At 48.0% G+C, this 24,976-nt stretch overlaps 1 protein-coding gene across 6 annotated transcripts in view; it reads right to left on the reverse strand.

Annotated features, from left to right (window-relative positions):
- Window positions 1–347: 347 nt before the first annotated feature.
- LOC147458790 (ABC transporter B family member 25-like) overlaps window positions 348–24,976 on the reverse strand; it is a 115,754-nt gene continuing 91,125 nt past the window's right edge. For all 6 annotated transcript variants that reach the window (XM_086510231.1, XM_086510230.1, XM_086510234.1 and 3 more), the window contains 5 exons: window positions 1,641–1,706; window positions 1,457–1,564; window positions 1,230–1,334; window positions 958–1,155; window positions 348–851 (listed from right to left, as the gene is read on the reverse strand). In XM_086510231.1, the coding sequence (XP_086366357.1) occupies window positions 624–851; window positions 958–1,155; window positions 1,230–1,334; window positions 1,457–1,564; window positions 1,641–1,706 (705 nt within the window). In that variant the 3' untranslated portion in view covers window positions 348–623. The remainder of the gene's footprint in view (window positions 852–957; window positions 1,156–1,229; window positions 1,335–1,456; window positions 1,565–1,640; window positions 1,707–24,976) is intronic.

Raw genomic sequence — 24,976 nt, forward strand, 5'->3', positions numbered from 1 at the left:
ATGCTGAAGTGTAGAGCTCTGTGGGGAGAGAGAGAGAGAGAGAGAGAGAGAGAGAGAGAGAGAAATGAAATGTTATATTAACGTCTTCAGAAGGCCAAAATGACCTATGAGACCAGAAAGTTACAATGTGGTGGATCTGATACAAAGTCAGTAACAAAAATGACAAAATAAAATGATAGAATATAAGCGAGAGAGAGTTTGCTGAAGCAACCAACACAGCAATGAATTAGATGATAATGTAATGGGGACAGAGGTGCAATTATATACTAACTTGGGGGCCCTTAAATACCCCCCTCGGTAAATTACCGACACTATCATGTCAAATAAGTTAAATAAATACCTGAAGACAAAGTAAATAAATGCATTGGGCATTCGCTTGAGATGCATAAACTTTAACATTATTCACCAGCTCCAGAAACATTTTCTGCTTATTAATACAGCTGGGGGGAGAGAGAGAGAGAGAGGATTCAAGCCCAACTGCATGGATTGAAAGCTAAATCATCAGCCGACTTGGGTACAGTCATTCTCACTTTTAATACAAAACAGCTGAGCTTACGAGTGTTTTCAGCCAATTGCTTATGTCTTATCTCTTCTAGCCGAGGATTGAGAGAGTCTCTCTGGTACTATAACAAGTTAGTGGGCATGGAGACGGTTTGAGCAGTAGTTCCTTGGAGCTGCCTTTTCACTAAAGCTGCATAGATGCCATTTTTCTCAAGCAGCTCATTGTGAGTGCCTTTCTCAGCAATGCGGCCACCATCAACCACTGCAACTGTATCAGCACTCTGAACCGTAGACAATCGATGAGCAATCACAAGCACGGTTCTTCCCTTCATCAGACGATCCATTGCATCCTATCAAAAAGAGCAGAAGTTTCAATTGCAGCGCAACAGAAAGAAAGCCAATTAAATAACATGATACTGAGGAGATCTGCTCCTGCATGTATGGAATTTCACCCACCTGCACTAAAAACTCACTCTCTGCATCTAAGGCGCTCGTTGCTTCATCCAGAAGAAGAATACGGGGATCCATAAGAAGCGCCCTTGCTATAGCAATGCGCTGTTTCTGGCCTCCCGAAAGTCTAATACCACGTTCACCTACATGGGTTTTATATCCCTCTCGAAAATTGGATATGAATTCATGTGCATTGGCCATCACCTGTTCAGTAATTTTTCAGAGGCTTGACTCAATGCAGACCAAAAAAAAAAAGGTCATCAACTCATCATGCTTACAGCTGCTCGCTCTATTTCAATATCACTGATTCCTCTGGCCCCATATGATATATTTTCTGATATTGAGCAATTGAACAATACAGGTTCCTGACTGACAATACTGATCTGAGCAAAGTGTGGAAAATAATTTACATGAGACATCACTTTGAATTTCCAGAAATCTGATGGCAAACCTACATTTTCCATCAGACTAGATAATCGTGACACATAAATACTAGATCAAAGACCTTCTCATGCAGGTGCTGATGAGAAACTTCCTGCAGTGGTACTCCATTGAGAAGAATCCTCCCTTTTGTTGGATCATAGAATCTCTTCAGCAGGTTTGCAATAGTTGTCTACATGATGCTTCTCAAATCAGTTCTTGGTCCAAAAACAGAGAAGCACCAGTCAGTCAGTCTCATAAAACCTTACCTTACCACCTCCACTAGGACCCACCAGAGCAACTTTTGCTCCTGGGTTCAACTTGAGAGAGACTCCCTGCGGTAACAATCAGGAGATCCAGATTAAACTCTTTGCAGATGAAAACAACTAACTTCTAGTTTCAAAAAAATAAAAAAGTCAGACTAAAACTGTAATTAATGTGAATATATTCACGGCAAATCTTTGCTTTTCCTCTGAATTGGCCCTGTGTTCTGCCACAATGCTGACTTGTAATCACTTTGCAGATGCAAAACTACTAGCTTATAAAATTATAAGGGATCAAAAAATCAGTCGATCCCAGAAGAACATACGGTTCAGATTGATTATATTCACAGCCGATCTTTGAATTGGCCATGTTCTATCACAAAGTTAACCTGATTGCATGCGGCTATAATTTCTCCCCGATCTGAAAGAACTTCTGGTTCTCCACAATAATGTCACTTAGGAATAGAGGTACAACTTAAGACAAAGCTCTGCTAATGCTTTGTCAATCAAGTCAACAAAGAGGATCACATTGATATGACCCTTGAGGATCAGTTACATGCACAAGCACACATCCACGCGCAGATACAAATACACATCCATACACAATCACTTCAACAAAGCTTGCAGGGTCAGAAAGACACACAGCACAAAAAGAGCTCCCACCTTACAATTTAATGCCAAAGAGGGTGGTCCTACCAGGACTACAACGAGATCGCATCTACTTTACACGACCTCCTCATGAGGATAATGATAAGAGTACATAAACAGTTGCACGTCAAGAGTCCTTCAAGCTTAGGAAGGGACCATGTCATTGTTGACGGCAAGGCACCACGTAGGGTCGGTTACTGTAGGAGGGCCTATGGGAAACGAATACAGAGAGTAGTCTTTGGAAGCTGCAGATGCCACTTTGGACACACCTTGGGAGGATTTTTTCACAAAATTGTTGACGTGTCAATCTGTTGAAGAAATGAGCCAACCTGCAGATCCCGGCCAAGGGGCCTAAACCCTAAGAGAATAAGAAGCAGAAGAAGTAGAAGCAGCAGAAAAAGTCTTACCAACTTATAAATCCTCGCCGAGTGGGGCAATTTTCTAAGGAAGTTCTACCAACTTATGGGACCCTGTCCGATGGGGGCCCAAGTGCCTAGGGGGCATAAAAACAATATAAGGCAAGACCTACACTCTAAAATTCTTTTACGTAAAAACTGATGACGTAGTTGGCTGTACGGAGGCCCCCGTAAATTGCGTTGACATGCTGACGTGGACTGTACGGACTGCCGCGATTTGCACTGGCAACTGTTGACATGGCAGAGCTGTACGAATTTCCTGCTTATGCGCTGGACAGCTTCGGCGCCAGTGCTTTTGAGACTAGTCTCTAGACGCTTTTTAAAGCTGATGCTTTTCATGTAAACTGCTTTTCAGGCCAAGGGCCTCTGAGAGTGGGCCCACTCTCAGGCAGTCTTCCGCGTGGAGGTGCCGAGTGCAGGGTTCCGGCCTTATATTGAGTTGGAGCAATATAAAGAAGTACCGAGAGGGGCACCGGGGTTTGGGGCCGCTACTCTCTCGGGGTGGAACTCCATCACTCCCCGTCTCGTGTGTCATGCATCTCTTTAGTTCAATTGTTTGAAGTGCTTAAAAGTTGTCTCATCTGTTTTTTTCCATTAGGTACGTGATGCCCTCCCGTTACAGTGGTATCAGAGATGAAGAAGGGGATGAAGGAGTTCGCCTCCGCGAAACCTACTCATTGACGAGAGCGAATTTTGATTCTGACAATTTTGAAAAATTAAGCTTCTCATAGAGTCGTATATCCTGAAATGCTTGCTACGAAAATCCTAGCAGATTACAACTTGAAATTTGTAACATCCCTCAACAGGTGTCTCTTCTCGAGCTGACAACCTTGGAGGCCCAGTGTGATTGTTATACCTTAGGGCTACCATCACCGCCACAGGAACATTGTCTGTCCAAGCCAATTTCAACCATTCAAGAGCTTATGCAGTCGGCTACAAAATTTTGGAAGTAACCTACACCTAATTTTTGGTGCAAGTTTCAGGATGGAAAGCAAGAAATCTTTTCGAGCTCGACTGATGTCGAGATTTCTTTTTGAGTTTGATTTTGCAATTTTCTGAATTTTGTTTGATAAATTGTTTGGAGATCCTGTTTGGAATTCGTTTGAATCGAATAATATCTATTTTTTTCCCCCAAGAAAAAGATCCTTCTATTAGTTAATGAAACTGCCCATAGGGCTACAACCACCTCTACTAGAGAGGGCTACAACAATCATAAGGGGAGACTCTCCCAATGAAAAAGCAACATATGTACAATGAAGCTAAATCGGGAGATGGGAGGAGCACACAGGTGAGCGGTAGTGCCATCTGAGCCCACACTGGACCATGGTGAAGAAAGGCCCAAGGCACCAGAGTCGAAGGAACGCCTCTCTATGCTCCCGCATGCGGTCGGAGCTGCCCTGGAGTCTCTCGAACTGTCCCCTGAGAGTATGGATCAGCTCTAGCCAAAAACCTCGAACAGTCTCCGCTGGTGGCACAAGGCGAGCCTCAAAGATATGGAAGCAGCGGGCCCGCCAGATGAACCAAAGTGTCAAGCCACAGACGAGCTCCCAACACACCTCTCTCTCACTGCACCACTCCTGTGGAGTAAGCTCTGTAGTAGGCTGGAGTGTAGGTCGACCCCCCTTAATCACTGTCCTCCTGCTGGTGGAGGATAGCTCAAAATGTAATGCAGCTGCCCCCCAAGTGTACTGGTGTGCCGTGGAAAGAGCTGGCATCAGCCCTGGCATCAGCCGAAGGACCCGCAGCCAAACCTACTGAGCCATAGGGAAGTCCCAAAAACAGTGACACTGACTCTCCAAAGGATGGTCGCACACTGCACATGCTGTCGAGAGGCCACTATGTACAAGCCAGCTTGCTCCCCATTGCTGTAGCTCTATGTGCAACCAGCCACTGGAACAACGTGACTCGCCACGGATGTCTGGCATTCCACAACCTCGCCCAGATATCTGACAAGAACTCAACTGTGAGACCCTCCTCCTGCCAATGAGGTGCTGCAGCAGGACGAGCCTCTCTCCGTGCTGCTAGTATGTGACGTCCCAGTCGAATAGTGTACTGAAAGAAAGTGACACCGGGATGGTCGGCTGAGGAAAAAGGGTCTCTCCAAAACCACTCTCCAAGATCCCATTGCACTTGTGCCAGTGGACAGCTCTCTCAAGCCCACAGCCTCTAGTGGCCTGTCTCAAGAGCTACTGGGTCAGGATCTATGACAAGACCTCCCACAGATGCCCACCACTCGGATCCTCTGAAAACAACACTCTGCAACCTGTGGGGCCTCTACTGAGACTCCGTGTAATCGACCCTCGCCCTTTAGCTCGAAAAACATGGAGGGTATAGTCTCTGAGCAAGCCCGAACTCCGATGAGGACCTCCAGTCGCATGAAGGCCCCCATCTATCCGGGCGCTGCTGACTCGAGAGGTGTAAGCCACTCAGCTGGTACAGCCTTTGTGATGTCCTGACACATGCTCTGCACCCCTCTCATGCCCTTTAGCTGGATGCTCTGAATCTGCTCTGACAGACCTGAGAACTGTAACCAATCACCTAATGTGCGTGCTGGACCCTCCACCATGGGACTCCAGGAAACATGAGGCCTACTACCAACCACGTGGCCTCTTTGAGTGCTGACCATGGGGTTCCAAACAAAGGGCTATCTCAGGCGCTCCTCCGTGCAAGTAGGCTCGTGCTGCTCCAGGCCTCTCTGCAGCTGCTCCGAGGAGCGAAGCAGGCTCATAGCAAAACGATGCTCTAGTCTCCTGCTCAGGCCAACTCTATGCATCTCTATGAAAATCCATCTAGTGGCAAGTCTCCAAGGGCCTCCAGCCTGAGGCACTCTAGCTCTAAGCCGCTAAAGCAAAAACTCCTTCGAGGGCTCCTCCCCTGGAAGGAGTCATTTGACAACAAACTTCCCAAGGAGCGCTCTGCTCTGTTGTGCTTGGTCTATGATCCCCAAACCCCCGCTGAGAACAAGGTAGATTGATGACCTGCCAGGCCACTTTGGCCCGGGCTTTCTGAGTATCGCGCCCGGAACAAAGGAAATTCCTGATCAGCCTCTCTGCCTAGCTGATGCAAGAGCTCGAAAAGATCCAACAAGATGTAATGTAGCACATAGTAGCCAACAACACTTGGTTGGCCACTACAACTCTTCCTGCCAAAGAAAGTCGTGCCGAGCTCCAATGTACAGCCCAATTATCGAACTGCAGTCCCTGGGGGGATCCATTTGAAACCCTCACCTGGCAACCAATCAGGCGTAGGAGCACTGCCAACCGAGAAAGCCAATGTCTTCCTCTAGTTGATCAGTGTGCCTGATGCACAACAAAAGGTCTCAAGAGCTTGCTCACACCTGTCTAGGTTGGCCTCTTGGCCCTCCAAGTACAAAGTTGAGTCGTCTGCAAACTCAACTCCAGTAGCTCATCGCAGGAGCGCTAAGCCACGTAAACCAACCTGCTGTGAAACCAAAAATCTGCTCATCGCCTCAGCATAGAACAGAAAGAGGAAGGAGGGAAGAGGGCAGCCCTGTCTGACCGAATGTGTGAGCATGAAACAATCACCTCTACCTCTTGCCACAAGCACCTGACTGTGTGCACGTCTATAAAGAGCTAGCACACCTCTAATCCAAGCATCTGAGAAGCCCATCCTACGAAGAGTGTCCTCCAAAGAGTCCCAGTCAACTCTATTGTAGGCCTTCTCAAAATCAAGAAGAAGTATCACTAGATCCTCACCATGTAGGCGCGCGAGGGCAGAAGCCTCGCAAAAATTAAAGATGTTGTCAAGAATATTGCGCTCCTTGACAAAACCTGTCTGAGTCCCATGTATAATGCTCTCTAGAAGTGGCCGAATCCTCAAACTCAGAGCCTTGGCAAGAATTTTGTAGGCTGAGTTAAGGATGGTGATGGGCTGCCACATCAAGCCCTCACTCATGGTGTCAGGCTTCTCTCCTGCGTGTAAGATGTATTGAAAAGCGCTGTACAGGTCTGTGCCAAGCAAGTCCTAGTACTCTAAGAAAAAACTGGGAGTCAAACCATCCTCATCTAAACAGCTACCACACAGGAAAGTGCTCTGAGGACCGCGACGTGGACCTCCTCTGGCTCAAGAGGCAGCTCAAGCCTCTGGCGCATCTCCTCAGTCACAAGACAAGGCATCTGTGCCCAAACTTGCTCTCTGCATGCATCCTAACGCTCTGACTGAGTCTCTACTGACAACAAGTCACGGTTGAAGTCAGGTGCAACTGCACGCATGTCCTCTGGCTCTGAAGCAACTGACCCGTCAGGCCTCCTCAACTGGCTGACACTGGTGTTCACATGCCGGGATCCCACTGTCTCAAAGAACGCCTCTGTCACTCTGTCACCCACCTGGGTTCACTGAGGTGGATGGAAAGCAAACTCATGACGCCTCTCCTTTGTGCTGGCAAGCTCCTGGCGAGCCTGCTGCAACTGCTCCTCCAACCAGGGACTGGCTGGGTGCTGCTCCTGCATCCTCTGTAGGGAAGCAACGCCCCCTCGAAGACACTGCTCCGCCTCTCTTGCTGCAGCCAGGCGGGCCGTAGACTCTTGAAGAAAGAACCGACTAAGCCGAGCATGTTTAGAGGCCACTCTGTCAACAGGAGAGTCCTCCGTGTCCAAGCCCTCTGTCCAAAGAGCCACCACTCGCTCTCTGATCTCAGAGTCCAACAAGATGCTCTCAGGGATGCGTAGCATCATGCTCCCCCTCACTGTGAGGATCATTGGTGCATGGTCCGAAAAGGATGTCCTAGCCAAGATGCAAACTGACCCACCCAAGTCACAAATGCGGTCACTAGCGTAGAAGCGATATATCCTGGATAGATTCACTCCTCCAACACTGCGATCAGAACGAGAGAAAACCAAGCTGTCAGAGGGTCTCACAAAACCTGAGTGTCGCCAAGTATCAAAAACCCTCATAGTCCTACAAAGCCGGTCCCAAGCTGCCAGCTCAGCCCCGTGCACCGTGACATAGCCACCTCCAATCCGATCTGTTGAAGTCCCCCCCAACACACCACTGCTCTGCATGCGACAAAGACTCCACAACCTGAGACCAGAACTCTGCTCGTGCACCCCCACATTGGGCGCATAAATGTTCAGGAAATCCATGAGGCAACCCTGAACCTGCATAGTAATCCATTGAGCTCTGCTTGGTACAATAATACTTCTTCCCACAACGGCCTGTTGCAAAGAATCCGCAATGGTCATACATACCCCTCCTTGGATGCCTCCAGATCCAAATGCAGCTGACCAAAACGTCTCATAGCGACCACACAAAATTTGACCACACCGTCTAATGTGGCTCTCACACAGATGATGCTCCTGTAGCATAAGAATACCAATCTCATCACCCACAAGGCATTGTTGAAGCTCCTAACGCAGCCGACCCCTCTGACGCTGAAACTGGGGCCCTCCTAATCCTTGCACATTCCATGAGATGATCCACATGGAGTCAATGAGAGAAACAGATGCTTCAACAACAGCCAACCATGCTATGTTTGGGGCCGGTTTGGATGGGGAGTAATCCTCATCCGAACGACCTCTAGACAAGCGTGTATGGAGTGACTGTCCCACCTAGGCCCAAGCCGAGCGTGCAGTGCGTAGGGCTACATGCTCTGTCCAAGAATCCTCATGTAGAAATAGCAAGGAGGGCTCTGAGTATCAGCAAACAAATGCACCACAATGTGCCTCCAACCCACTGCATCTGGTGGCGTCACGCTGAACTTGGCAAGAGGCCGAAGTGTCTGTACCAGATTTGTCACCCCTAAGTCCCCTGTGTGGTGCGAGAACTCAGTGGCCTGAATCTGGAGCCAGTCAAGAACTGTGTGCAGGGTCCACTCTGTAGGATCCCTACCACACAACAGGAAGGAGAAACCCACCGCTCTGTCCAAAGCCTCAATGCCTCGAGCTGCAAGAAAGAGGACGTGGACTCGGAAGCAAGCCTCCTCCAGGTCATGAGAAGAGTCACCCAAGAACCGTGTGAAATTGTAGTCAAAGAAGTCCCATCGTCTGCGAATGTCAAAGCTAGTCAAACCTTTAGGGATTGCTGCAAAAGGAGAAGTCTGCAACAAAAAAGGCGGACTCAAATGGGGCTGTCCCTCCAAAGCCGCACGGCTCGTAGTGAAAGCACTATCTAGAGATCGCCTCGCGGAAGATGCGTGTCCAGTCCCCTGCGTCTGAGGAGGAGTGAAGGAGGGATCGAGAGATGAGGCTATGGGCCCCACCGAGGAGAGAGGAGGGGCAGGAGACGGGGATGGAGGAGGGGCAGGAGGCGGAGAAACTAAAGTGGACGGGGCCTCCTCCGGCGGGTCCTGCTGAAGGGGGTTGAGACGGTTCCCTGTCGGAACCCACTGCTGCTGAGTTGCAAGAGGTCGACCACCGGGGGGAGCAGTGGGGAAAGCCCGCCCCTGTTGGCGATGGCCAGGCACCTACTGCCAATTGTCAGCTATTTGATCGCTAGTCTCTGTCGAGGTACTAGCCTATGCATCCTGTGTATCTGGCTACTAGGCATGCTCAACCTTGGGAGGTTGCGCATGCGCTGTGGGTCGAGATCTCTTGCGAGTACAAGCCTTTGCTAAATGGCCCATCTGTCTGCAAATGAAACACTGATTTGGGAGACCCAAATACTCCACACTCTGTCTGATCCAACCCCTACTCACCTGAGACAGCATTACCACCTTTGGAAGGGAGTGTGTGTCTCGAACAAGAATCTGCACAGTAGGTAAACCTGTGGCCTTGGCCACAAATGAAGCTGCGTGCACGGAGACTCCAGAACTGTTCTGAACATGGAGCCAATCTTGGGGAGAAGAGGGAGGTACTCTCGCCTCATGCTTCGGAAGCAGACCAAAATCGGCAAGTCGGCCTCCTCCTCAAGCACATCTGTAGTAGGGTCAAAACCATGATGCCATCGTCTGAAGTAAGCTCGAGCTATTTGGATGCCGAGCGGGCTCATTGAAATCACCTTGGCCGTCATCTCTGGAGACTCGAATATAGTACCCTCTCCCGAGGATCTAGACATTGGTGATCTTGCCCACATCAGAGAGAAGGCGGCCTTGAAGTAGATCCCGAACCTTGCCCCGACTGGGCCGAGTGCCAATGATCTTGCAGATAACCGAAGTGGCTTGCAAGAGTTCCACTTCGGCCATCAAGCTCGCTTGCTCTTCCGGCGAGAGAGCAAGTCGAAGAGTCGGCTCCGCGGTGTCGGGCGAGGGGGCTTCTGTAGAGTCCCTTTGAGGTAGAGCAACAGCCGCCATTCTGTGTCTACTGTTGAATCGAGAAGGGCGGTGATGACGTGAAACTCACAGTAGGCTGAAAAATCGACTTCCTGCGAGCTGAGAAAGTGGGGTGTGGGGGGATGATAGCGGGAGTGCGAGGTTGAGGCGGGCAGACACGAAGCTGGGGAGAGTGGGCGCGGGGCTGAGGCGGGGGGGGGGGGGGGGGGGGGGGGGGGGAGGGTCGGGGGGGCGAGCTGAGGAGGGCTGGCTGCGCGCTGGGAGTAACTACGCATAGAGCAGGTAGCGGGCAAGGCAGCGCGAGGCAAGAGGGGAGAGGTGAGAGCGATGGCGATGGGGGGGGGGGGGGGGGGGGGGGTGAACAGCACGAGCATTCAAAAACCACCCAGATGATATCTATTTTGAACCTGCCCCGGTGCCGATTTGAATTGTTTGACTATGGTTTTAATATTGGTTTCAATGATGAGTGATTTGCTCCTGGGAGGAGTACTTGTAACAGGACAATCACAACGTGCCAATGGAAAAGAACAAACTGAAAAACTTTAAGCACTTCAAATAACAACTGAACTAAAAGAGATACACGACACATGAAACGGAGAGTGGCGGAGTTCCACCCCAAGAGAGCACTGGCCCCAAAGTCAGGCGCTCCTTTCGGTATTTCTTTATATTGCTTCATCATGGTACAACTCCCATGGCTCTGCTCTACATCTCCCGCGGGAAGACTGCCAGAGTGAGAGCCTATGGGTCGTTTTTTTTTTCCCCCCGAGAAAACCATCCTTCCATTAGTTAATAAAACTGCCCATTGGGCTACAACCACCTCTGCTAGAGAGGGCTATATCAACAAGGGGAGACTCCCACTGAAAGTTGTCTTGTAGACGTCTCCACGAACAATTAAGATCTGATGATAGCCACTCTTCATATCAATTTGGCAAGTAGAATTCTAAAGCCTGTCGTGTATATCATCAATCCTCGTAATATGGAAATCTGTTCTGGTTCATTGAATCTTTATTTTGGCCTCGGCTAACTCTGTAAGGTGGCCGGTTTGGTGGTGTACTACCTGGAATCAATCAAGTGATCTTCAGGACGCAACTCGCTTGGTACGCCTTCAGAGAAACAGTCAGTCTCTATTGCAGAAAATCTTGTCGCTCCTTTTCAAGGTCAAACATGCCAGGAGGAGGGGAGCACTCTGCTGCTCAAGGGACAAGTCGAAGCCAACCTCGCAACCCAAATATCATATTGAAGTCTTTGGGGGGATCCACCTAACGCCCTCACCTGGCGACCAATCAGGCATAGGAGCACTGCTGTCACAAACTGTTGACGTGTCAAAGCCCAGAAGAATGAAGCCAACTTGCAGATGCCGGCCGAGGAGCCTAAACCCTAAGAAGAACAAGTAACAGAAGAAGAAGTCCTACCAACTTATGGGGACCCCGTCCAATGGGACCCCTAGTGACATAAAGGATTAAAATAAAGTAGGACCCGTACACATCCGTAGCAGCTGATGACGTGACAGTTTCCGGATTTTCCGCGAACAGTGTTGACGTGGCAGTTGTACGGAATTCTGTGATCTTTTGGCATTGCTTTTGGACCAGAAGCTTTTGAGTTTGAAGGCTTTCATGTAAACTGCTTTTCATAGGCCAAGGGCCTTTAAATATGTGCTAAGGGCTCACTCTCTGGCATGCTTCTTGGAGAAGGTGTAGAGTCTGGAGTACCGGCTTGTATTGTGTTGATGCAATATAAAAAAATACCAAAAGCGGCGCCAAGGTTTTACTCTCTGGGGTGGAATTCCGCCACTCTATGTCGGGTGTCGTCTCTCTCTCTCTCTCTCTCTCTCTCTCTCTCTCTCTCTCTCTCTCTCTCTCTCTCTCTCTCTCTCTCTCTCTCTCTCTCTCTTCAGTTGTTATTGAAGTGCTAAAAGTCTGTTCTTTTCTATTGGCACGTGGTGCCCGTATTGTGATAGTGGTATTAGAGCATGGACCGGTATGCTTTTCTGAAAGCATACCGGTCCTACCAAAGAGGAGACTAATGGAATTTTATTTGAAGTATCTTCGGGGCCCGGACCCCCAACTTATTAGCCAACCCCACCCTTCATACATCGCGCATGGGGCGTGCTCCCATCTTCACCGCTCATGTCTTATAGGGCATAAGACAAAAAGATCACTTGCAAGAGAAGGATCCAAAATTTGTTTCGAGTCACTTTTTTCTCAAAAGCAGTGCCATGCAAATGTTGATGTCTATAGCTACCAAGCCGCACACTTCCAAAGACTTGGCAAGCTTTCAAGAAAAATTTTGCCCGAAGTTGTATGGTTTCTGACATCGTGCAACTTCTAGCGGAGTGGGGTATCCTAAAATGCTTGCCATGGAAACCCTAGCAGATTATAACTTGAAATTGCTCGACATCTCTCAGTAGATGTCTCTTCATGGGCAGATGACCTTGGAGGTCCGGTGTGATTGCTGTGTCTTCGGACTACCATTGCTGCCACAAGAGCATTGTCTGTCCAAGAGCTAATGGACCATGCTGTGCTGTCGACTACGACCTTATGGAAGGAACCTAACCCTAATTTTTGGTGTAGGTTTCAGGATGGAAAGTCAGTCGACTTTCCGAGGTCGACTAATGTCGAGATTGCTTTTTAAGTTTGAAATCTGTTTGAGAACTTGTTTGGTGATCCTGTTGGAGTTTGTTTGAAATGGATGGTATCTGTTTTGAACCTGTTTTGACTTTGGTTTCAATACTCGTTTCATTGATTGGTGATTTTACTCCCGGGTGGAGAAGTAAGAAATACTGTTTTGGTATTGTTTGCACCTCGGAACAACGCAAGCTGATGCCTGAAGAGCATTCCGTTGTATGCTTGAAAACCTCGGAACGACGCAGGCCGATGTCTGGGGAGCGTTTCGTTGTATGCTAGAAAACTTCCGAACGACGCATGATGATGCCTGGGGAGCGTTTGGTTGTATGCTTGTAAAATAATTGTTGTTGTGACGATGCGACAAAGATGATGATTAATCTTGCGAAGGATCAAAAATTTTCAAAATTTTTGACTCAGACATCCTTCGACGAAGTGCACTCTCAGTGGCGTAAGGCCACAGAACCACCCCTCAAACCGGCACTCAAGAAACCTCCTACTCCAAGGATGTTTAAAGAGCAAGAATTGGAAGAGGTGGTTCATACACGGATTACCCAGATTTTTTACACAACCAACAAAGCCAAAAAGCACGCTAAAAAGCTGAAGAAAGAAACTGACTTCCCGGGTTATTTGCGTCGTCAATCTACATTTTCTTCGGCACGAAAGCAGAAGAAGCAAGTCAGATTTGAAGGACTATCCAGTTCTTCTTCTTCTTCTTCTTCTGACAGTTCTTCTAGCTCTTCTGACTTGAGCGAAGACGAAAGGAAAGGGAAAAAGCAAAGCTTCAGAAAGGGTACGAAAAAGCCAAAGAAGCCTAAGTTTCGCCCAATTTCTGACAATTCTACAAAGGACTCGTCTTCAGATAGTTCGGACTCCGATGATCACAGATTTTATGCAAAGAAGAAGAATTTTTGTAGAGCCAACCAGTATGACTTTTTAGAGGATAAAAGCAAGAAAGTTATTAAAATTGACACTTTTTTTGGATTCCGAGATGCTTCAAGGGCTTTGGCCTTCATATAGCAATTTGATATAGCTTTCTCTGGAGGGCATTACTCAGAGCACTCCAAGATTCGGAGGGCTATCTCTTACTTCAAGGGAAATGCTCGAACATGGTGGTCCACTCTTCTATTGAACAAGAAGGCGCTAGTTAAATGGCTGAAATTTAAAAGGCTTTTTATTTCTTCTTGGTTGACTCGGGAGTACGAACGCGACATAAGAACTGCTTGGAACCATCTCCAGATGACCAAGAAAGATACCTAGGACGCATATTGCGAGAGATTGGAGCTCTTTTCTACCCACTTCTTCATTTAAGAAGATCTCGTTTAAAGAACGGATTGAGCGGTTTACCTTGGGACTTCCTACGGAGATCCGAGATCACTGCTTAGAGCAAAAGTCAGGTTCTATTCAAGAACTGATGAGTTATGGGAAACGGGGCTTTGCCATACACTCAGGCAGTTTGACTTACTCCACAGATGAGATAATGACGCAGAAAACCAAACAGACTTCTAAAAATGAAAGTAGAAAGAAGAAGAGCCCCCAAGATAAAAAAGACAAGGATGCACGACCTCGGCTCACTCTTCGAGAGAGGACCAACTACATCAAAGAGGGGAAGTGTTTTGGATGTGGGAAAACTGGGCACATCTCCGCGAAGTGCCCTAAAAAGGCACAGAAAGAACAAGATGAAGAAAGGCCAGAGAGTTCGAGAGCAGCTGAGGAACGTGGACGAAAAGGCAAGATGAAAGCACGACTGGTTCCAGATTGCATGGGTACTGACCCAAGCACGATTGATGAGAGTACCGAACTTTGCCGAGCTTGCGGCAAAGTGAAAGATCAAGAAGCCCTTATTTTCTTTGATGGAGGAGCCAAGGCCAACTTCATTTCACCTGAATTGGCGGCGCAGCTCGAGATTACACCCGATCGGATGGGGCCACAAGCAGAGACAGTTCTAGCGGCACCCAGCAGGGACGTAGCCATTACACCTGTCATTGGCAAACTTCGGTTGCATTGTCAGGGGTGTTTGGGGCACGAGGACTTCTACATAATGCCCTTGGAAGGTTGTGATGTCCTTCTGGGAATTCCTTGGTACCATAACAACAACGCTGAGGTCGACTATCGGGCGAGAAAAGCGACTTTGACTATAGAAAAGGGCCGAACCATTGTACTTGATATGAAACTTAAGGGAGAGTCAGTCCCTATTGTATCGGCTTCGGCCATTTCAAAATTAATGAAATCCAGTCTATTTGTTTACTCGATCTTTTTGAAAGAATTGAATGATGATCATAGGACAAATATGTCTAATCTAGAAAAAGAACGCTAGTATTTTCTCCACACTCATGCCGATTGCTTTTCTGAGGGCCTGCCAAGCGAGTTGCCACAAACTCGTCCTGAGAATCATACCATTGATCTGATACCTGGAAGCACACCACCGAACCGGCCACCTTACCGTGTGAGCTGAGCCCAGAATGAAGAGATTATGAACCAAGTAAAAGACCTCTTGGAAAAGGGTCTTATCCAGCCGAGTACTTCACCTTATTGCTCTCCGGTGTTGTTGGTCTTGAAGAAAGATGGATCTTGGAGAATGTGCATTGACTATAGAGCTCTCAACAAAATCACCATCAAGAACAGATTTCCGATTCCTAGGATCGATGATATTCTAGACCGACTACGGGGATCCTCTTGTTTCAGCAGTTTCGATTTGAAGAGCAGATATCATCAGATCTCAGTCACGCCGGGAGATGTTTACAAGACAGCTTTTCGGACGACCTTCGGTTTATTCAAGTTTTTGGTGATGCCTTTTGGGCTTACCAATGCTCCAACGACCTTTAACCGAATGATGGATAGGATTTTCAGAGAGTACAGATCTTTTGTGGGCACTTTCTTTGATGGCATTATTGTCTTCTCCAAGGATGAGGCAGAACATAGAGAACATCTGCTACAAGTCTTTCAGGCATCGCGGGATCACAAGTTAGTGATCAATGTAAAGAAGAGTGAATTTTTCCTACAAGAGATACACTTTTTGGGACACATTGTCTCAGCAGCAGCAGGAGTGCAGATGGACCCAGCCAAGATAGAGACTATCCGTGATTAGGCCGATTTGAAGAATGTCCATGAAGTTAAATCTACTTGGTCTTATGTTCGTACTACCGGCGGTTCATTAGAAAGTTTGCAGAGGTTGCTTCCCCTTTGTATATTTTGACACAGAAAGGAGTCTCTTTCACATGGGGACCCACAGAGGTGACTGCCTTTCAGACTTTGCAGAAGAAATTGACTACAGGACCAGTTTTGACTTTGGCGGACTTGCAGAAGTCATTTGAGGTATATTGTCATGCTTCTGGTCGTAGTCTGGGTGCGGTCTTAATGCAAGAAGGCCATGTCATTGCCTACGAGAGCAGATTGTTCTCAAGGCCGGAATTGACAGCACATATATATGAGAAAGAGCTTTTGGTGGTTATCCATGCTCTTACTCAGTGGCCACATTACCTACTCGGAGCCGATTTTAGGGTCTTCACAGATCACCAGAGTTTATGCTAGTTCTTGTCACAGAAGCAGCTATCGGAAAGTAGATGCGGTGGGCGAACATCTTGTCACAGGTTTCACTTCCAGATTGTCCATGTGCAGGGACAGAAAAACTTGGTGGCGGATGCTTTGTCCCGAAAGGTGCTGGTTCTGGCTATTTCCGCGATACATCATAGGAGCTTTGAGGATATGGTCGATCAGTATGCCATAGATACAAATTTTGCAGATATTTTCACTCGAATACGGAATGGGGAGGTAGTAGCAAGATATTCCATTCGGGATGGCTACTTGATGAAGAAAACGATGTTGTGCGTTACACAACCGTTGAGAGAAAAGGTTTTAACCTAATGCCACTGTCCACCATTTACGGGTCACCGCGGCATTGCTACTACCTTGAAAGTTGTGGAGAGATACTTCTTCTGGCCGAGACTCAAGAAGGACGTGGACGATTTTGTACATAGTTGCTTAGTATGCCAAAAGGTCAAGTTTGACAGGCATAAAGCACAGGGATTGTTACAGCCTTTACCCATACCCACCCGCCCCTGGAAAAGTATTGCAATGGATTTCATTTTTGATCTCCCGAGACCACACAGTGGACACGATGGTATCTGGACTGTTATTGACAGATTAAACAAGCAAGCTCATTTCATTCCAGTGAAGAAAACAGTCAAGCCGGATCACTTAGCGAGACTGTTTGTTGCCTAGGTCTTCAGATTACATGGCATGCCTGAGACAATTATCTCTGACAAAGATCCCCGATTTACGAGTTTGTTTTAGAAGGCTATTTGGGAGAACATTGGCACATGGTTGCAATTCTCATCATCTTTCCACCCACAGACAGATGGGCAATCGGAAATTGCAAATTCAGTTGTACTAGATTTATTGAAGTCTTACATCTCGGATCAAAAGACTCAATGGGAAAAGTATTTGCCTTTGGTGGAATTTGCCTACAATAACACGATTCACTCTTTGACGGGGAAGGCGCCATTTGAGATATTGAAGGTGCTACGAAGGTTCTACCCTTCCTAAGCACGAAAGATAAGATTTTTGAAGCCGACGAGTACACACGGGACTTGGACACGGCTTTTGCCAAGGTCCGGGAGGCTTTGCAGAAATCTCAAGAAAGACACAAAAAGGCAGTAGATTGACATCGTCGCGATTTGAAATTAAAGGAGAACGATTGGGTGCTCTTATGTTTTGAGAAGGCACACCTGAGAAACAAAAAGGGAAAGGAGCGGCTTTTTCCAAAGCATACTATGGACCTTTCCAGATTTCCGAAAAGATAAATGATGTCTCCTTTAGACTGAAGTTGCCCGATACTTGGAGGATTCACAATGCTTTTCATGTGAGTCTCCTGAAGCCTTTTAAAGGCGATGTGCCCGATGATGGGGAGCCTGATGAGCAACCGGAATCGGAGGAAAACGAGGAGATACTCGTTCCAGAACAGATTTTGGCACATAAAGATAGAAAGGTAAAGGTAAATGATAAGGTGGTTTTTGGTTAAATTCAAGAACTATCCCACATTGGATGCGAAGTGGATGGAGGAGGACTTGATAGATACTCCTCAAATTGTAAACCCTTTACCTTGAAGCTTTTGGTTTAGCATAGTCTATTCCAAATCAAGCCCAAAACTCAACCTGGGCGGAATTTGGTGCAGCGGGTATGCACAAGAGGGGAGTTGCTCCACTCCTTTGTCAACAAATTGCCCCGATTTTTGATACTAAAAGTCACTGATGTCTCTTTTGAGTTTCAAGGGTACTATGAGCTGACAGTATTCTGCTATATGACTTTATGGATTGGAATTCCCGATAATATGATATTGATTTGTTCTTGACTTGTCTAAGCGCAGGAACTGATAAACGAAATGACTGCACCATTTCGGTCTGAAAGATCTCGGTGGACATGGTTGCAAGAAGGATTAGTTAATCGGGTATCTGAAGTCCCGAGTGAATCTAGATGCGATTGCTAAATACGTTGCTGATTAATCATGGTCTGAGATCCGAATGAATTTTTGCATGCAATTTGTCATGTGATGTCCTGTGATGTGACTGTCGATTGGTACATATGCTAGATGTGTTGCTCCTAGTGCATCGGTACTAATAGTCAGTGTCTGCTAAGACATTTCATCGCCTCTGTCTGTTTTGCAGGCGTAATCGAGGGCGATTACAATGCTTTCAAGAGGGGGGTATGTCACAAATTGGTGACATGTCATGCTTGGACAATATGGGGTAGCAGAGGACACATCCACACACACACACCGGGAATGGGCCCTTCAAATGCGGAGAATGGTTGACGTGGCGGATCTTGTGAAACGCGGAGGACCGCTGATGTGGCATGCCGTACGGACCTTCCGCAATTTGCGGAGCAAAAAGCGTTGGTAAAGCTGTACGGAAAAGCAAGCTGAAAATTACGCAAGCTTATTGGAAGCTTTTTGGTCATTGCTTTATTTTGAGAAGAGCTTATTATTGAGAGCTTTTGGGGCTCTGCTTTTGGCATCCCTTGTAAACAAATAAATAAGTGGGTTGGGCTCCAACTCTTCAGAGCATCTTGACACAGAGACTGAAAATGAGACCCCACCCACTCCTTGTACTTTGAGTTGCAGATCAATACAAAAAGAAATACCGAATGGGGCGCCAGTCTCTGGGGCCAATATCTCTAGGCACGGAACTTCGCCGAGCCGTGTCGAATCAATTGTGAAATGTGAAATGTTTTGAAGTGAATCTCTGTTGTGTCGCGGTAGAATCGTGACTTGGAGTATCCAAGTCTGTTACACGGGAGAAGTGATGAGAGAGTCGTTAAATATCTCTAGGCCGGACCTTGTTAGGTTATGCGGGAGGAGTGTTCATCGGTGACTTTATGTTTCTATGTCTTGTAACATGCATATGTGAGCATTTGTGTTGCATTGTGATGTGCCAACCACTTAATATTCCTAATTGGATGAGATTGCCTGGGTATGTAATTTTAGTGCATCAAGATACCCGTGGAAGATCAATGCGGTCTAGGTGTGATGGCTAATTTTACTACGCCGGAATATCAAGAGTTCCGATATGGACGAAAGGAGAGAAGCTAACTCCTTGTTCAAAAGAGCCGAAAGGAGAAGCCAACTCCTTGATCAAAAGAGCCGAAAAGAGAAGTTAACTCTTTAACAAAAAGAGCAACTGATTGTCTCTCCAGAATGTCCCTTGGAATGACCCTCGGAAATTTTTGAGCTCATTGAGTTGTTTTGCAGATATGTTGTAATCGCGGAGAGTAAGTAATCGCGGACGATTACTCTCTTTCAAGAAGGGGAGATGTCATAAACTGCTAACGTGTCAAAGCCCCAAAGAATGGAGTCAACATGCAGATGCCGGCCGAGGGGCCTAAACCCTAAGAAGAACAAGTAACAGAAGAAGAAGTCCTACCAACTTATGGGGACCCCGTCCAATGGGGCCCCAAGTGACATAAAGGATTAAAATAAAGCAGGACCCGTACACATGCGTAGCAACTGATGCCCTAGTAGTTTCCGGATTTTCGGCTAACAATTTTCGGATTTTCCGCTGGCAGTGTTGACGTGGCAGATTTTCGCAAAACCCGCTAACAGTGCTCACATGGCGGTTGTACGGAATTCCGTGATTTACGTTGGCAGCTTTTTGGCATTGCTTTTGGACCATAAGCTTTTGAGTTTGAAGGCTTTTCATGTAAACTGCTTTTCATAGGCCAAGAACCTTTAAATAGGTGCTAAGGGCCATTCTCTGGCATGCTTCTTGGAGAAGGTGCAGAGTCTGGAGTATCGGCTTGTCCTGTGTTGATGCAATAGAAAGAAATACCGAAAGGGGTGACAAGGTTTGGGGCCAATACTCTCTAGGGTGGAATTCTGCCACTCCGTGTTGCGTGTCGTCTCTCTCTCTCTCTCTCTCTCTCTCTCTCTCTCTCTCTCTCTCAGTTCAATTGTTATTGAAGTGCTAAAAGTTTGTTCTTTTCTATGGGCACGTGGTGCCCGTCTTGTGACAACTGCCAATCCAGAAAGCCAATGTCTTCCTCCACTTGATCCGTGCGCCCGATGCACAACAAAACACCTCTAGAGCTTGCTCAAACTTGTGTATTTTGGCCTCCTGGCCCTCCAAGTACAAGGCTGAGGCGTCGGCAAACTCAACGTCTAGTAGCTCGTCTTCCCTAATCGGGAGCTCTGGGCCTCGCAAGCCAACCTACTATGAGGCCAAAAATATGTTCATATAGGCAGAAAGAATAAGGGGGCTAGAGGGCAACCCTGTCTAACCAACTGTGTGAGCATGAAGTGCTCCCCTCGTCCTCCTGTATGCACGCCTTTAGAGAGCTGACACACCTCTGATCCAAGCATCTATGAAGCCCATCTTGGGTAGGGTGCCCTCCAAGAAGTCCCAATCAACTGTCTCATAAGCCTTCTCAGAATTGAGAAGTATCACCAAATCCTCACCATGAGGACGCGTGAGGGCAGACGCCTCTCAAAAAGTGAAGATGTTGTCAAGGATACTACGCTCCTTGACAAAACCTGTCTGGGTCCCATGTATATATGCTCTCTAATAGTGGTTGAATCCTCAAACTTAGAGCCTCTGCTAGAATTTTGTAGACTGAGTTGAGGATGGCGATGAGCCGCCACTACCGCATCTCATCCAAGGATCCTTCGTAAATCAAGCCCTCACTCATGCTGTCAGGCATCTCTACAGTGTGCAAGACTGAAAAGCGCTGCAAAGATCTGAACCAAGCAAGTCCCTATACTCCAAGAAGAAACTAGGAGTCAAACCATCCTCCCCTAGATAGCTACCACAGGGGAGTACTCTGAGGACCTCATGCAACTCCTCTAGCTGGAGGGGACGCAATAGTTTCTGACGCTCGTCAGTAACTAGGCAAGGCATTTGTGCCCAAACTTGCTCTCTGCATGCATCCTGACGCTTTGACAAAGGCTCAACTGACAACAACTCTCGGTAAAAGTCAGTAGCAACTTCACGCATGTCTTCAGGCTCTGAAGCAACTGACCCGTTGGGCCTCCTCAGCTGGCTGACACTGGTGTGCGCATGACGGGGACCCACCGTCTCAAAGAACTCCACAGTAACTCTGTTACCCACCTGGGTCCATTGAGATGCCTGTCGATGGAAGGCAAACTCATGACGCCTCTCCTTAATGCTAGCCAAGTGCTGTCGCGCCTGCTGTAACTGCTCCTCCAACCAGGACTGTCTGGATGATGCTCTTGCATCCTCTGTAAGGAAACCACGCCCCAACGGAGACGCTTCTCCTCCTCTCTGGTTGTAGCTAAGCGAGCTGCAGACTCCTGGAGTAAGAAGCGACTGATCTCAACAAGTCAAGAGGCCACTCTACCAATTGGAATGTCCTGCGTGTCCAAGCCCTCTGTACGAAGCGCCACCACTCGCTCTCTAAGCTCCGAGTCCAACAAGATCCTCTCAAGGATGCGCAGCATCGTGCTCCCCCTCCTATGTTTGTCTGTCACAATGAGGATCACTATCGCATGGTCGGAGAAAGAAGTCCCTGCCACAACGCAAACAGATCCCCCCATGTCAGAGAGGTGGTCATTGGCGTAAAAGCGATCTATCCGAGATAGATTCACTCCTCCTATTCTGTGGTCAAAGCGAGAGAAGGACAAGTTGTCGGGGGGGGGGGGGGGGGGGGGTCTCACAAAGCCTGAATGCTACCAAACATCAGAGATCCTCAAAGTCATAAATAGATGCTCCCAAGCTGCCAACTCAGCCCCGTGAACAGTAGCATGGCTACCTCTAATCCTGTGAGAGGCGTCCTCCAACATGTTGAAGTCTCCCCCAACACAACACTGCTCTGCATGGGGCAGAGACTCTACAATATGAGACCAAACTCTGCTCGTGCACTTGCCACATTGGGCGCATAGATGTTTACGAAGCCCACAAGGCAACCCTGAACCTGCATAGTAATCCACTGAGCCCTACCCGACACAATAATACCTCTGCCCACAATGGCTTGCTGCCATGAGTTCGCAATAGTCATACATACCCCTCCCTGGATACCACCCGGTTCAAATGCAACTGACCAAAATGTCTCATAGCGACCACGCAAGATCTGACCACATCGTCTGATGCGGCTCTCACAAAGATGATGCTCTTGAAGCATAAGAATATCAATCTCACCGCCCACAAGGCATCGTTAGGCTCCTGGTGCAACCAACCCCACTGACGCTGAAACTGGGGTCCTCCTAATCCCTACACGTTCCATGAGACAATCCTCATGGAGTTAATGAGAGAGAAGACATGCTCCAACAACAGCCAATCTCGCTATCTTCGAGGCCGGCTTGGATGGGGAGTAATCCCCATCCGAGCCCCGAGATAGGTGACTGTAAAGAGTGTCCAACCCAGGCCCAAGAAGAGCGTGCCGTCCGTAGGGCTACCTCCTTTGTCCACGAGTCCCTGCCACACACAGGAAAAGAGAAGCCAACCGTTGTGTCTAGGGTCTCTATCCCTCTAGCTGCAAGGAGCAAAACATGGACTCTAGAGCAAGCTGCCTCAAAGTCTGGTGAAGAGTTGCCGAGGAAGCGTGTGAAGTCGTAGGCGAAGAAGTGCCATCAGGGATGAATGTCGAAACTCGTCAACCCTCGAGGGATAGCGGTAAAGGGAGAGGTCTACACCAGAAGGGGGGTCCGTAAGAAAGTCTACTCTCTCACTAGACGGCTCTTCGCAAAAGCGCTGCCAAGAGACCTCCTAGTGGACGATGAAGGTTCTACCCCCTGAGCCGGATGTGTGGCAGGAGTAGGAGAGGGTGAGGGTGCAGGGGGGCTAGTGGGTGGAACAGGAGGGCTGGGAGCGGCAAAGGGGGGAATGGAGAGAGGTGGCGGCGGGGGGAAAGGGCGGTGGGTGGCTCGGGGGGAGCTGGGGCTGTTGGTGGTGAAACTGAGGTGAAGGGAGGAGCTCTGGTCTAATTCTGCTGTAAAGGGTCAAAACAGTTCCCTGTGCGAACTAGGGAGCCGAACTGACGTGGTGATTCCTGGCGGCGACGGCCATGGAGCTGCTGCCATCCCTCCTGAAACCCGCGTAGGGCGGTAGACTTTGGCTTTACACCCAAACTTTAAGCTGTAACACTGAGAAACCTTGCACAAGGAACTTGTAACGGGAATTAACACTTCAAAGCACACACGGCTCGGAAGCTAGAATGCTCCGAGCAGACGCCAACATCCTGTAGGCCCCAAAAACTGGTGCCCCTTTCGGTATTTCTTTATTCCTTTAGAGGGTAAAGTTACAAAAATAGAGTTTTGGGGATCTTCACTTATGTCCAACTAGATCACACCTGTTTTGGCAAAATTTCGGCAACATAACGGCCCCAAAACTCGCCCTAAACCCATCCCCTTGTTGGAACTCGCTTCCAAGGACATAAACCCTCAGTTTTCAGCCCAAGAACAGCAAGCAGCTCGCTGTATCTACTGGTTTTTACCCTGTTTTCAGCCTTGAACAATCCCAGAACTGTTCTCTAATAGTGGGGCATTGTTCCCAATGCTTCTGGGATCCATACGGCTGCAAAACAGTCCAAAAACAGCGCATAATCAGCGCTCAAAATGCATCTGTAAGGTGAGGTTATCACCCTCACCGGTGCTTGCTTTTGGAGTAGCAGTTAGCTACTCATGTTCCTGCTCAAAGAGGCTCTTGCCTCGGCACAGCAGCATAAGACCACACAACTGTACATAGGTCACATGAAGAGCCCTTTGTGGGGCATCACATAACTGCACGGAGGGGGGAGAGAGACAGAGAGCGGAGTGTAAAGTGTGCAGGACATCACTTCTTGCAATACACTGTACATGAGAGGGAAAGCTTGCACACAATAGCTTTGGTACCTGCAACAATCCACCATGTGGATGAAAAATGCAGCCCCCACGTTTATTTCAACGCTTCTCTCTCTCTCAAGGTGGAAAATGCCCAAAAATGTGCCAAGTGGCACTCATGCATGGTTTTCCCATTTGGTACCTTCCGGTCTAAAAATATCTCAACCAGTTGCTCAATTGACTTAGCGGCAGAGTAATAAAATGTTCCTCTTGTCATTCTGCAGCCAATGACGCAAAGCGATTTCATGGCCCAAAATAGCAGTTTCCTAAATTTTAGGAGATGCTTCCATTGGACTCTCACTCGTCATCTGACCATCTTTCACCTCTGGGACCACGTCCAAAAATGCAATGTAGCCCAGTTCTCGAGTGATTTTCTCTTGGTGACCCCACCTTGGCATTGTGCCTCTATTGAGTTAGTTTCCTAGTATCCACCAACTTATTAAGTGTGGCGAGGGGACCTAAATGACTTTGAAACACCCTTTTACTACTCGAATTCCAGTGCCCGACCAACTTCCCGTCTGCAGATGAAACTACTGTTTCACATTGGCCATACAATGTCCAGCCATTTGCAACTTCAAAAAGAGGGTTTTAAAAATTAAATGAAAATCATCGGAAAGAAACCAACAAATAAGGTTAGCAGTTGCCACGTCCTAGTGACACCTCCTTTGCCTGGGCACAAAGCGCAGAGGAGGGGTCTGTCAGAGCTCCCTGTGTCTCTGCCTGCTCTGTCTGGCCAACCCTAGGAGGCTGGGTCTGAGTCTGTGGCAAGGTCTGGGCCGCCACCGTGGGCAGTTTTGCTAGATGGCCCATCTGTCAACATTGGTTCGGGAGGCCCGAATACTCCAGAGTCTAGCGGAGCCAACCACCACTCACCCAAGGGATAGGATGATCTTCGGGAGGACGTGGGTGTCACAAACCAGAACGCGTACTGAAGGTATGTCAGCTACCGTGAGAGGTCTCCACGACAGTCCCGATCTCTGAGTCAATCTTGGGAAGGAGCGGGAGGTACTCTACTCTCAAACCTGAGAAGCAAATTCAAATGGGGAGGTATGCCTCCTCAACAAGAACATCTGTAGCCGGATTGAATCCATGGCATCACTACCGAAAGT

Source organism: Adiantum capillus-veneris, chromosome 4, assembly GCF_014529385.1.
Source record: "Adiantum capillus-veneris isolate H3 chromosome 4, ASM1452938v2, whole genome shotgun sequence".
Classification (NCBI taxonomy): Eukaryota; Viridiplantae; Streptophyta; class Polypodiopsida; order Polypodiales; family Pteridaceae; genus Adiantum; species Adiantum capillus-veneris.